The sequence below is a fragment of the Heterocephalus glaber genome, unplaced genomic scaffold (genome assembly GCF_053883595.1).
Source record: "Heterocephalus glaber isolate CG9 unplaced genomic scaffold, H.glaber_assembly_v1.0 deba00000122, whole genome shotgun sequence".
NCBI classification, from domain to species: Eukaryota; Metazoa; Chordata; class Mammalia; order Rodentia; family Bathyergidae; genus Heterocephalus; species Heterocephalus glaber.
In genome coordinates, this window is record NW_028258138.1 from 46,894,205 (window position 1) to 46,909,435 (window position 15,231).

At 35.0% G+C, this 15,231-nt stretch overlaps 2 protein-coding genes across 5 annotated transcripts in view; one reads left to right on the plus strand and one right to left on the minus strand.

Moving 5' to 3' along the window:
- Cldnd1 (claudin domain containing 1) overlaps nucleotides 1-15,231 on the minus strand; it is a 232,139-nt gene that overhangs the window by 61,254 nt on the left and 155,654 nt on the right. The window lies entirely within an intron of this gene.
- LOC101703658 (olfactory receptor 5K3) lies at nucleotides 13,989-14,921 on the plus strand. Its single transcript, XM_013077092.2, has one exon. The coding sequence runs from the start codon at nucleotides 13,989-13,991 to the stop codon at nucleotides 14,919-14,921; it is 933 nt and encodes a 310-aa protein (XP_012932546.2).

The window sequence follows — 15,231 nt, forward strand, 5'->3', positions numbered from 1 at the left end:
ATTTCTTTTCAAAATTATGGCAAAATTATGACAAAATTCATGTCAATGTATTAGGTCTTGTTTTTCCTTGGTTGGTAGAGTTTTTATTAGTACATCAATTTCATTATTTGTTATAGTGTTTTTATATGTTCTTAGTTTAATTTTGGTAAATCATGTGTCTAAGAATGTATGCATTTCTTCTAGATTCTCCAATTAATTTAAATAAAATTTATCAAAAATAACTTTTAATAATTCCTTGGATTTCAGTGTATATGTTTCAATTTCTCATTTTTAATTTTATTTTCCCTTCAAATGTTTATTTCCATCAGTATATGTGTGCAATACATAATGCTTACATTCATTGTGAGGAGTTGTTGCATGTACATAACACATCTTAACTCTTTTTAAGTCCCCTTCCTTTTCCTTACTCCCCCTCATTCAATCTATTGGCCCTCCCTCCTTTTGTTTCCTATTATCTATCATTTATTTTTCTTTTTAATTATTTATACTTCAGGTTTATTATATGAGAGAAATCATGCAATAATTGAGTTTATGTTTGACTTAATTCACTTAATATTATGGTTCCAAGGTACATCCATTTCCTACATATCACTCAAATGTATCCTTCTTTATATCAGAGTGACATTCCATTGTGTATAAATACTATATTTTCTTTAACCATTCATCTGTTGATGCACATATAGACCACTTCCACAATTTAGCTATTATGAGTTGTGCTGCTACAAGCATGCATATGCTTGTGTCATTGTAATGTCATGTCTTTAAGTCCATCAGGAAAAGATCTACAGGGAGAATAGTTGGGTCAAATGGAATTTCTATTTTTCAGGAATATTTATTCTGAGTTCCTTTGTCTGAGAAACAGCTGATAAAATTTTTTCCTACATTGTAGGTTGTCTCTTAGCTCTGTTGGTGGTTTCTCTTGCAGTGCAGATGCTTTTTAATAAGATGAGATCCCAGTTGTTGACTCTTTGTGCTAGTTCCTGTGCTACTGAGGTTTTGTTTATAAAGTCTTTTCCTATGTCAATGTCTTCAAGAGTTCTACCCAACTTATCTTCCAGCAAGTTTAGTGTTTCTGTTTTAATATTTAGATATTTAATCCACTTTGATTATAGTTTAGTGCACTGTGATAGATATGGGTCTAGTTTTAATTTTGGTGGGATGAGATCTAGTTTTTCCAACAGCACTTATTAAACAGGCTATCTTTCCTCCAGTGAGTATGGTTGGCTCCTTTGTCAAAGATGAGGTGGCTGAGTATGTCTGGAGTTGTTGCTGCATCTTCTAATCTATTTCACTGATTCTCAGGTCTGTTACTTTGCCAGTGTGAAGCTGGTTTTATCACAGTAGCTTTGCAGTATATTTACATGTTGGGGATTGTCAATGCTTCTGTTGCCTAGAATTGCTTTTGCTATTCTACATCTCTTCTGGTTCCAAATGAAGTTTTGGATTTTCTTCTCTAGTTCTGTGAAATATACTGTTGGGATTTCAATCAGGATTGCATTGAATCTATACAGCAGTTTTGGAAGTATGACCATTTTCACTATATTGGTTCTTTCTATCCAAGAACAAAGGATGTCTTTCCTTTTTCTTTATACTCTTCGATCTCTTTTGTCAGAGTGCTATAGTTTTCAATGTAGAGGTCTTTTGCAATCTTCTTTGGATTGTTTCCTAGATACTTCATTTTTTTGGATGTTATTATGAAAGTAATTGTTTCCTGAATTTCTCTCCCACCTGAGTCTGTTATTTGTGTTCAAGAAGGTTATTGATTTTTGAGTGTTAAATCCAGCTACTCTACTGAATATGTCAATTAAGTCTAGAAGACTTTTGGCAGAGTTTTTTGGGTCTTCTATGAAGAGTATTATATCACCAGCAAATAATGACAGTTTAACATCTTCCTTTCCTATCTTTATTCCTTTTATTTCTTTCTCTTTTCCAATTGCTGTGGCTAATATTTTCAGCACTATATTAAACAGGAGTGGACATAGTGGACATCCTTGTCTTGTTCCTGATTGTAGCATGAAAGTTTTCAGTTACTGACCACTTAGTATGATATTGGTTTTTGGTTTTTCATAGATAGCCTTTATCAGGTTGAGATAAAGACCATCTATTCCAACTTTCTGTAGGGTTTTTGTCTGAATGTGTGTTGGATTTTGTCAAATGCTACATCTGTTGAGTTAATCATATGGTTTTTGTCCTTGACTCTGTTAATATAGTGTATTACATTTATTGATTTATGTGTGTTCAACCATTCTTGCATCCCAGGGATGAATCCCACTTGGTCAAGGTGTATCATCTTGTTGATGATCCTCTGTATTCTATTTGCCAGTATCTTAATAGGATTTTTGCATCTGTGTTCTTTAGGAAGTATTGTAGTTCTTTTTTTGTTTTTGGTTGGGTCTTTCTCTGCTTTTGGAATCAAAGTAACACTTGCTTCCAGGAATGAATTTTGAAGTATTGCTTCCCTTTTCATTTTCACTGAAGAATTTAAAGAGTAGTGGCAATAGTTCTTCTCTAAATGTCTTGTAGAATTCAGCAGTGAAGCCATCAAGACCTGGGCTTTTCTTTGTTGGTAAATTTTTAATTACCTTTTCAATTTCACTCATTGAAATTGGGGTGTTTAGAATTTTCATATCTTCTTCATTCAAATTTGGTAATTCATATATATCTAGGAATCTGTCCATTTCATCTGTGTTTTCCATTTTATGAGAGTACACATTCTCAAAGGAGGTATTGATGATCCTCTAGATTTCTGCTGGATATGTTGTAACTTCACCTTTTTCATTCCTAATTGCATGGATTTGAGCTGATTCTTTCCTTTTTTGATAAGGTTGGCTAAGGGTTTATTGATTTAATTTATTCTTTTGAAAAAACATCAGTTTGTTGATTTTTTGTATCATTCTCTTAGTCTCCATTGCATTGATTTCTGCTCTGATCTTTATAATTTCCTCCCTTGTATGAGCTTTGTGTTTGTCTTGCTCTTTCTAGGAGTTTGAGGTTCAGCATTAGGTTGTTTATTTGAGCTCACTCTGTTTTCCTAGTATGGGCATTCATGGCTATGAATTTTCCTCATAGAACTGCTTTCATTGTGTCCCATAGATTGCTGTATGTTGCATTGGCATTATCATTTAATTGTAGAAACAGTCTAATTTCTTCCTTAATTTCCTCTGTGACCCATTGGTTGTTCAGGAGAGTGTTATTCAATTTCCATTTGTTTGTGGAGTTCTTGTGGTTTCTTATGCCATTGATCTCCAGTTTAATTGCACTATGGTCTAAAAATATACAAGGGATAATTTAAATTTTTTGCATTTACTTAAACATGTTCTATGAATTGGCATATGGACTATTTTGGAGAATGACCTGGTGCAGCTGAAAAGAATGTATATTTTGATTTTGTGGGGTGGAACACTCTATTAAGTACATTTTTTTTCAAAAGCTCAGTTTAGTTTTATTATTTTCTTGTTGATTTTTTGTCTATTTCTGACAGTGGAGTCTTGAGGTCCCCCACTACAATTGTATTAGTCTTTATTTGATTTTTCATGTTCAATAAAATTTGTTTTGTATAGTTGGGGGCATTCGTATTTGATGCATATATATTTATGATTGTCATCTCTTCCTCTTGAATTGTTCCATTTACAAGGATGTGCTGGCCTTCTTTGTCTCTCTTAATTAGTTTTGGTTTGAAATTTACTTTGTATGCAATAAGATAGCTACCCCTGCTTTTCTTTGGTTTCCTGTCACACAGAGAACTGTTTTCCACCCTTTTACTTTCAGTTTAAGAATTTCTTTTTGAATTAGGTGTGTTTCTTGTATACATCATATTGTTGGATTTTTCTTCTTAATCCATTTTGCCAATCTATCTTTTGACTGATGAATTGAGGCCATTAACATTGATGGCTATAACTTATATGTATTGAATTATCCTTGTCATATTATTTTTCTTTGTTGGCTCTTTTATTTTTTATTTTCCCCCCTTGCCCTTTAATTTCTTGCCTTGCCTGATCACTTCACTCTGTTGGGCCTCATGGAGTTGTGACTTTCATTATTTTTTTCTAGGATATTGGTTAGAATTGTTTGGCATGCTGGTTTAGTATTCATGAAGTTTCTCAGGTGTTCTTTTTTGTGTATGTATCTTATTTCCCCATCAATTTTCAAAAATAGTTTTGCAGGTTACATCAATCTAGATTGGGATTGTTTTCTTTTAGGGCTTTAAATACCTCACTGCAGACTCTCCTGGACTTGAGGATTTATGTTGAAAAGTCTGCTGTGATTCTGACAGATTTTCCTTTGTATGTGATTTGTTTCTTTTCTCTGTTTGTAGTATTTTGTTCTTCTATTTGATGTCCAGGATCTTGACTATTAAATGTGTGTAAGTGTAAATTTTTTTTATCATGGCTAGTTGGATTCCTATATGCCTCTCTTATCTGTATGTCAAATTCTTTTGTTCTGTTTGGGAATTTTTCTGTCATTAAATCTGTGAACAGATTTTTTAATGTCATTTGTACTTTCTCCTGCTTTTTTGTGGACTCCTATCAGTCTTATGCTATTCTTTGCATCATATAGGAGCTGCTGGATCTATTTCTCATGGCCCCTTACTATTTTTAAGAGATGTCTTTTTTCATGGTCACTAACCACAATCCTGTCTTCTACATCTGATATTTTATCTTCACAGTGTCTCATTCTACTCCAAAAATGTTCTATGGAGTTTGTAATTTCTTGGATATCTGTTTGATTCTGTTTCATGGATTCCATTTCTTTCCTGTGTTGGGTGTTCATGTTTTCCATTTCTTTCCTTTGCTGGGCATTCATGGCTTCCATCATGGTCTGCTCTAAGCTCATCTATTTTTTTTTCATCTGTTTCTATTCCAGAGTCTCTAATCATGTCTTTCATTCTGCTCACCATCTCTGTAGTTATCTGGGAAATTATTTCTGTTTTGAATTTTTCTAGAGCCTCATTCATCTGTTTTATTTCTTCCTGTGCTATCAGTTCAAGGTGTCCATGTGGTTATCAGGTTTTTCCACCTTTTTTCCCCCAGAATTTTCCTTTGGTGAACTGGAAGTCTAGGTTTGAGCCTTGCTTAGGTGTCTTCTCTTTTCTATTTTTGTTGTTGGTGTTGTTTTTGGTTTAATTCCTGGGTTGATTTTTCAATATTTCTTATTGTAAGTATCTTTGTTGCTTGTATTTAGAACACTTATGAAATGATTGCTTCTTAGAGGTGTCTTCCAGATATAGCTGGTCTGTAGGTTTTGAGTCTCTAATGGCTCTTAGGAAATCTCATTTTCAGTATACCAGGAAGGATAATTGATTAGATCAATCACAACACCTTAGCTCAAATGATACAATCAGCAACAACAATTGTATGAAGCACTGCTTAGAAAATGACAATTTGTGGTAGCTATTAATCTATCACTTTCAAACATGTGAATAAAATCAAAATTGAGAACCATCCCAAAATATGTTTATAGTGAATATGCTCTTCAATATAGGAACTTTACCCTTTGGGCTAAGGAATTAGAAGGAGTTTGAGAGGTGGGCACAGATAGGTAGAAGGATAGGGAAAGGTTAGAGGTGAGCCCAAGGACACAGGAAGATCATGCAAACTTTGAGAAACTGTTGGAGACAAGAGGAAAAGACAGAATGAAAGAACAAAAACAGAAAAGAACAAACTAACAGCAATACGGAAGCAAGAAATTGTATTCACTTCCTATAAAACTGACAATTGAGAGTAGGAAAAAGAGAGAAGAAAATAAAAAGAAAGAAAAAAATCCAAATTAGGACAGGAATAGGACCAAAAAGGGAGAGAGATGAAAAACAAGGTGGGAGAGAGAATGAGAGAGAGAGAGAAAGAATAAAAAATTTCAAAAGAATAAAAAATAAAAATTAAAACTAAGAGAAAATATAAGGTTAAAAAAATATAAATAAAGGGCCTCCTTCAGGGTATGTCTTTGCTGTCACAGCAGACAATGTGGGCCAAAGTGTGCAGATCTAAGTCAAATAGTCTCAGCAAGCCAGCGGCAATCCCCTGAGATTCAGGCAGATTTCTGGCTGCAAGGCCCAAATTGAGCTCCCTGACCTCCTGCTAGGTTGAACTCTGCAAGATTCTACTGCAGGTTCCAGCTTCCTTTTTCCTGAAGATAGTCCAGGTTCTGATGGGAGGTGGTGATCCCTCCAATTTACCAACTACAGTGGTCTGGTGTGCCTTTATAGCAGAGATTTTCTTCACTTTTTCAGTGGGCTTCATTTTCATCAAGAAGCCTGAGAGAGGTCCTCTTTCTGTTGTTCACTTCTGCTCTAACTTCTAGAGCTCAGAACAATGGTCTTTATGACCTCCAGCACCTCTCTGGTGTGGATCCAGGTACCAGTGTGGCCCAGCCGCTAGAGGCCCAGGGTCAGGGGTGGTGTTGCTGGCACCAACCCAGCTCCTCAGAGGCCTGGGGGCTGTGCTGCTGGTGGCCTGCAGCTCCAGTTTTTGTTTTTTTGAGACAGGGTCTCACTATGTAGTTCAGGGTAGCCTTGAACTCACAGTAACATTCTTGCTTCAGCCTCCCAAGTTCTGGGATTATAGATGTGAACCACTACAGCTAGCTCTAATTTTAAAATGACCAAATGATCTCAGTAGATATTGCTGAAAGAAGATATGTACAAGGCCAATAATATTTTTTAAAAAGTGCTTACCATCACTAATCTTCGGGGAAAATACAGGTCAGAACCACAGTAAGATATTTCACCTCAGGTAGAATGATTATCATCAAAAGCACCCCCCCCAAAAAAAAGATCGAAATGAAAACAACTACTAATGTTGACAGTAGTGAAAGGAGAATACTATACACTGCTGATGTAAATGCAAATCAGTACAACCATTATGAAAAGAAAGTATGGTGTTTGCCACACACCCAAAAATACCCCTACTACAAATAGAATTGATATAGGGGGAAGACATGTAACCCCCAAACCTGCTAGATATCCAAAATGTGAATTTGTGTTCTCTAAAATTGGAGAATGAATTCTAGGAACAACAGAGGTTAAGAGTAGGAAAAATTTATTGGGAGAAAGAAAGCTTCCGCCTAAGAGAGACAGAAAGTGGTTTCCCGCCTACCCCACTTTCCAAAGATTTTTTATACAGCAAAGCCATGTGGTGAGGTGGGTACAAAGTGGGACAAAACTGTAAGACCCAGTGGAAATTTACAAGATGGACATGAGGTGGGACAAAAACATGACCAACCAATAAGATTATAAGTGTAAGACTGAGGGCCTTACCAAACGCTCCGAGGAGCTGACTGCAGCAAAGAACACCCGGGGATCCCAGCAGGGCCTCCAAAATGTAAGACCAAGGGCCTTACCAAACGTTCCGAGGAGCTGACTGCAGTGAAGAACACCCGGGAAGGAACACACTGGACAAGTTGGAAAGTAAAACAGACCTTAGTCTGGCCAGACGGCACTCCCAAAGCAAAGTAGCTTAGAGAGGCTACTAGCCCAGCGTCCGAGGCTCTTTTTATAGGGGGTTGCAGGGGAAGTTAACAAGTGAAATTTACAGAAGAGGAACAAAGGTTAGTGGTCAGCTGACACGTACTGATGGTCAACAGATGTTTGTAGATTGTTCTATAGATAGCGGTGTCTGGAACATCAGTTTTGAACAAAGAGTTGAGTAATTTACTTTGGGACCTTAAGGCTGATACAGATCTTATCTAGTGTCCCGGAACTAATAAGTATCTTTATCTATTTACTCACATTCAATCACAGTTGGGGCTAGGGGAGTTTTATGATTACAGAGTTATGCAGTCCCACAATAAGTACAGTGACCAAGATAATATTGATTAAATGGGGGTCAAAAGGGGGAGCAAGTCATGTAGCAAGCATACAAGGATTTTCAGTAAGGGTGGGGGTCAGGGATATTTCCTGGAGAGGCTGGGTTAAGACCTTGACCCCCCACCCAGGTGATTGATACCTATTTAGAATATCAATCACTGCTATTTATCCCCAGGGGAAGCACAAGGGTGTGTAGTTTCTCTCCTTTTAGATTTCTGGCCTTCAGTGAGTGTGTCTAGATTGTCCTCCATGTTGGCTCCTTGCTGTGTTGGCTCCTGGAGGGCTGGTCCTGTCTAACTGCACACAAGATATCTAATTAACCTACCTATCTGCAATAGAACTACTATATGATCTATTCATTTCACTTATGGGTATATATTTAAATGAGTAAAATTAGTTTATCAAAGAGATGCCTACATTACTATGTTTATTGTGCAGCACTATTCACAATAGCTAACATATTGAATTTAAAAAGTATCCATTGATGGATAAAATGATGAAGAAAATGTGGTGTACACACAATGAAATATTCTTCAGCCATAAAAAGAACAAGGTCTTTTCATTTATAGCAAAATGGAGGTGAACTGAAGGATTTTACATTGTGAAATAAATACAGAAAAACAAACATTGTAGTGATCAGTCACAGATGGAGGGTAATAGAAGTTTATCTCAGAATAGATGCCTATGCTAATGCCTAGGAGGGATAGGGAGAAGGGGCAAAGAAAAGATGCTTAATGAATGTGAAAGTGCGGTTAGGAAGAGTAAGTTCTGGTGCTTTTACAGCACAGTGAGTGATTATAATTTAAGACAGTTCGTTTTTTTATTTTATTTTATTTCTTGGTACCAGGGATTGAACTCAGGTCCTTGTGCTTGCGCAGCAAGTGGCAAAACCACTGAGCTAAATCCCTGACCCTAGTTTATATTTTTTAAGCAACTAGCAGAGAGGAATTCATAGGCTCCAAACATAAGAAAATGATAAATATTTTAAGAAAATGGAAATAGTAATTACCATAATTTGATCAGTACACATTGTTTAATGTATCAAATTATCACACTATATCCCATATATATTCAATTATTTTTTGCTAATTAAAAATACATAGCAAAAAATTAAAAGTTTGAAAATTATTGCAGGTATATTCTTGAATTGCTGTATCATCCTGACATGTAATAATTTTAAAATAATGGTCAAATAACATGGACATTTTTCCATATATCATATTATCACCATTTAATTAATAATGGTACATGAGTATTAAATATACTTTTCTATCATTCATATATAAAATAAAATGTTTATACCATTTGTGTCATTGTCATTCTGAATTTTTTGCTTATATTTTTTGTTTTATACTATACATATTTTACTATACTGTTACATATATCTAATTTAAAGGAGATATGCATATATTTATATTTCTCAAATGACTGTCCTTAATATGAATGTACAAACAATACAGTTGCAGTCTCTTTTCCACTGCAAGATGATGACTGGAACAAGATGAATGACAGCTGAAACTCACAGTACATGAGATGGATAATCAAAAGGCATATTCTAAAATGAAACGAGAGGGAGGACAAGGACACACCCAGGGAAATACAAGCATTATGTAGCAGAAAGGAAGAAAAATGAACATAAAAGGTGGAGCTAGAACAACTGGGAAGATAGAACCAGTATTTTTTTTTTTGTATTAAATTCTTTTATTGGTACATTGTAGGTATACAACACAATTACATTTCTCATTGGGAATTGTACCTTTACATAATGCATCTTGGTTCTTATTTTTTCCCCATTCCTAGCCCTCCCTTCACGCCCTCCACCCTTCCCTATTTACAAAGACTTTATTTCCATTTTTTCCATTTCTCATCATTTTACCTTTCCCTTCTTTCCTTTCCCCTGCCCCTCCCACTACCCCTACCCCTTTGGACCTTTTCTTCCTATTTTACATTTTTGATTATTCATTCTAATCATTGGTACATTTTAGGTATACAATATAATGACATTCATCATTGGAAATTTGCACCTTTACATAGTCTCTCTTGGTTCTTATTTTTCGCCCTTGTCCAGTCCTCCCTTCAACCCCTCCATTCCTCCCTATTTACAAAGATTTTGTTCCTATTTTTCCATTTTCTCACATTAATCCCATTCCCTTCTATCCTTTCCCCTAGCCCTCCCACTTCCTTCCCCTTTGCCCCTTTTCTTCCTATTTCACATTACCTATTATACATTTAGTCCTTATTTACACTTTCAGTTTCTCACACCAGAGAAACTATTCAGTAGAACCAGTAGGTATTATCACAGAGATAAATGTTAGAATTCCAATATTGCCAAGCAGTTTAGTTAGGAAGTTAATTAGAAGTTCTTTGGAATGATATTTAGGGTTGATTTTGACATTAACAGGGGGAAGTTTCAGTGCAATTTTGGAGGAAGAAGAAACCAAATAGGACAATTTCCAGTCTAACTCTCCACCCTCCATTTCACTTGTAAATGTTTTCTTATATTGTGTGTGTTAGTTCCAGGCAATTACTTTAGTATTCAATTTTTTAACTGCATCTGGCTCTTTCAAATATTCAGGGTTTTTTCATGTGGTTCTCTCAGTTACTTTTCCCCATTTTATCTGTCAATTCTAACTCTGCTTATGTTATAAAGTTCACCTGAAAGGACACTTCCACTGAAAAAGCTTCCTCATTCTTATAATTCACCATTCTTCCAGGTTTTCCTTTTTTGAGCTTCTTGTCAGGAGAAAAAATGTTCTTATCCTCATCTTGATTACACCACGTCTCCTTTACTTATTGAACTTTGTAGTGAATCAAGGTAATACACACTAATTGAAGATTGCTTTTTAGCAATCAAGGAAATACACACTAATTGAAGATTCAGTTCAGTTTGCTCCAAAGAGCCCCAACAATCTATTGACTGATCCCTAACTTAAACCTATTTGACAAAGAATTATACAATTGAGGGACACAATTCATACCTGATTAAGTGGAAACTATGTTATAAAGGAAGATATGCATCATTTACATAAAGAATAAGAAAAATAAATATGATTACAAAGACCTAGAGAAGTTCTCAGAGAAATTCATATTTGAATTCAAGTATCAGCATAATTGAGATGAAAGAAGAGGAAATTATTTTGGTGAGAAAAACATCACTACCAAATTAACTGAAGCAAATGAGGATCATGGAAGTGGTGTTCATGGCTATGTTCCCCACAGTTTACAGTAAAAAGACAGGGAACAAGATGCAGACAGACTATGGAGTATCTGGATCTGCAAAATGGGAGAAATGGGTCTTATTTGAAAAGTGGTGAGGTTCTGTTCTGAATTATTGAACAGAGAAGAAGCACATTTTTAATTCATTCAACAAATATTGACACTATGAAATGTGAGACACTATTCATAGTGTTAGAAATACAGGATTAGACACATTAAAAAAAACTTTCTAAACCCAGATGGTTATGGTGGGAAATGGGAAAGACTAACAAGTTACAGAGTTACAAGCATGTAAATATGGAGTGAAGAGGAATTAGTGGAATTAGGATAAACAAAAGACTTAGGATGGTAAGTGGCAGTTGATATGAACACAAAAGATAGAACAATCTCAGTAAATAGTCTACAGGAAAAGTAATAGTATTAAATTTTGAGAGCACCTTTTAGGGCAAGAGGATTTATTAGAACTACAGAATGAGGGCCAGGGATTTAGCTCAGTGGTTTTGGTGCCTGCTGTGCAAGTGCAAGGACCTGAGTTTGATCCCCTGTTCCAAAAAAAAAAAATCTACAGAATGAAGTTGATGACCCTTGTTGAACCTAGCACAACTTCTAGTTTCCTCTCCAAATATTAATTTTTCATAAACCATATCAATTCCATTTCCTCCATTATGGGATCAAACCAGATAGAGGCTACTTTCTGCCTGGTTTGTATTTTATGCACAGAGTGATGCACAGAATTAAAAAAAACTTGGTCAGATATGTACAAATCAGCAAGATGATCAACAGACCTTAGTGAAGGTCATTTGCTGTAACCTCATTGTCTCACAGGACATCTTTAATTACCTTCGAGTGGTTTATATGTTTTCAGAACTTAGTATAGCCACAGAAATATACTGACGTTGGTGTGGGGAAATCCCTTTAGGATTTGGTGGAAAAGTTTGCAAAGTAAGGGACATAATTATTAACAGTGACCTGTAGATAGACTCTGAAACATTCATTCTCTTAACCTCAACCTTTGTCCTTTAGAGGACAAAGCACATAGGTGCATTCTTATATTCTGAGACCTTTTCCATAAGCAAACAATGCACATTTAAAAAGCTCTTCTCAGGCGGGGATTTAGCTCAGTGTTTCCGCCACCTGCTGCGCAAGCACAAGGACCCAAATTTGATCCCCGGTTGAAAAAAATAGAAAACAAAAAGAAAAAGAAAAAAAGCTCTTCTCAGTAAAATTAGCTAATATTCTAATTTCCCTTTTTTAATTATAGCAAGCCTTATTTGTTTATTTGCTTGAATTATTTGTTAGTTTTCATTGTCCCTAAATTTTAACTACTTTTTATCTTTCTTGCTACTCTCAATATTGAATGATATGGGAAACTAAAACAAGGAATACTAAGATTCATCTGACTGTTTCATTATAAAATACAATTTCAAAATATACAGGTAAGACCACAATATATTCTGTTAAATATGTCAAGCATATACATTGATGGTGAATTGCACTTTAACTAACTACATGTCTTATATTTAATCTTTGTATTAAAAAAGTTTTCTTCCACATTTCTTTTGATGTTTTATTATAGAAATACAAACCCATTTGACCTTATAATTTATAAGAGTAGATATGTCAATCACTGTGTGCCAATGGATCACTAAGTAATAAGAGGAAATAATCTCTTAAAACAAATCTGATTTCAAAAATTCTTTTGGAGCTTACAGGATTTTCTCCTTTCTAAATGTTAAAAACTGAGATATACTGTTAAGCCTACTTTTACTAGCTTTTTATCTATTATGATATACTTTACAGAAACTTTCATGTTTTTCAAAGGAATCAGAAAAATAGAAAATAATCTACTTAGATGAAGGAAAGATACTCTTTCTCTAGATGTTTCTCCTATTCTCTTTGAATATTTTTCCTGTAGATTCTTCTTCTGAATAGGCAGAGCTAAAGCTGTTACTAAGGATCATCACTAAGATCCTGAGAAGATGGTAACACATTTATAGGTCATTGTAGTGGAGTTAGGGTTGGAATTGATTCTCTCTCTACTTAGCACTTTAAGACTCCTCTCACAGAAGTATGTAACAACAAGCCTAAACATTCTTATTAATAAGAAAATTGTTTGGATACTTGAAAATTAAAGCAATGTAGATTATAAGCAAGAAATTATAGATTGTGTTGGTTAAAAAGGCACACCCACAATTCAGAAAACTAAATCAGCGTGGTCTAAGATATTCAGTTAAAACTTTTTGAAACAGCACTTTAAATAACTATGACATCAAAAAGAGAAAGGAGTTAGTCATGTGGAAAAAGTCAATGGAAATATTGACATGGATACAGTCAGTGTTTATGAAAATGAGTGTGACACTGGGGAAAGGGATTAGACAGAAAATAATTGTGAACTTATTTTTTTTAGCTCTCGTAGGTAATTTTCTTTAAAGATAGTTAGTCCATAGTCAACTTTGTACAATCTCAAAGACATAAATGTAACAAATCTGTAATATGATTTTGTAGAACATTCAGTCCTGTAGAAGGATAAAACCTTTTCTCAGTAGTAAAAAAACACATCATAAGAAAACTGATTTTAAATTCACTATAGGTATCATAATAAAATTGACACTAAAATTATTTGGAAAAAGTGAAGCAAATATGAGTGCTCTACACTTTTACACTATTCTTGGAGGGATAAAAAAAGATAATTTTATCCACACTAAACCTTTTCTTCAGAATTTTCAAATATTATTTTGAATTTTGAAAGTCACAACTTCAGGTCACAGATGCTGACACTTTAAGAAAACAAAAACCTCCTAATGTATCCTAATGTATCCTAATGTATATACAGCTATATTTTAAAGACCACATGGGATGCTTGAAGGAGAAACTTCTCCACTTGTGTAAAAAGAAACTGAAAAAGCATATTATATTATCTCAACTAGAATCTTATGACTTCATAATTCCTATCTCAATAGGCAAGGTAGAGATGACTGAAGACAACCATTCCTTGAACACTGAATTCATCCTCATAGGATTTACAGATCACCCAGACCAGAAAATTCTTTTATTTATACTGTTCTCTGTCATCTACCTCATCACCATGGTGGGAAATCTGGGTTTGGTGGCCTTGATTTACATGGAGCATCGTCTTCACACACCAATGTACATCTTTCTGGGCAACCTGGCTCTGATGGACTCCTGCTGTTCCTGTGCCATCACTCCCAAGATGTTAGAGAACTTCTTCTCTCAGGACAGAAGGATTTCCCTCTATGAGTGCATGGCACAGTTTTATTTTCTCTGTCTTGCTGAAACTGCAGACTGCTTTCTTCTGGCAGCAATGGCCTATGACCGCTATGTGGCCATATGCAGCCCGCTGCAGTACCACACCATGATGTCAAAGAGACTCTGCATTCAAATGATCACAGGAGCCTACATAGCTGGAAACCTGCATCCCATGATTGAAGTAGGATTTTTGTTTAGGTTAAGTTTTTGTGGGTCTCACCAAATTGACCACTTTTTCTGCGATGTCCTTCCATTATATAGACTCTCTTGTGTTGATCCTTATATCAATGAATTGATATTATTTATCCTGGCAGGCTCCATTCAAATATTTACTATTACTATAGTTCTAATTTCTTACTTCTATATACTTTTTGCTATTTTCAGAATGAAATCCAAAGAGGGAAGAGGCAAAGCCTTATCTACTTGTGCTTCTCATTTCCTGTCTGTGTCAATCTTTTATGGTTCTCTTCTCTTCATGTATGCCAGACCGAGTTCTGTCAATGAAGGGGATAAAGCTATACCTGTTTCTATTTTCTATACCCTAGTTATTCCTCTATTGAACCCTTTTATTTATAGTCTAAGAAATAAGGAAGTAATACATGTCATGAAAGGAGTTATGAAGAAGAGATTATTGTAACATCCTGAAACAAGTACCATCTTCCTTAGAAAACCAAATATAATTTGATAATACTTTCTTCAAGATCTTCACATAGTGAGAAAGTAAAAAGAAAGAGCCTTGTAAAAATATTAAATTATTAACACAATGATTTTTGAATCAAATTAGTTTGGAAAGGAGACATTCTGCTAAAATTTATTCAAAATCTAATTTACTGGAACCCATCAGAGATGAACCAAGTAATTACTCATGAGGATCTGAGTGCAGTCACAGTTTTTTGACAAATCCAACAAATGTTAGGATGGAAGTCAGTATTTTGAAAGGTATCTAT

What these genes read in the sequence shown, in the direction of transcription:
- LOC101703658 (XM_013077092.2), top strand. Translation starts at nt 13,989, where the DNA reads ATGACTGAAGACAACCATTCCTTGAACACTGAATTCATCCTCATAGGA.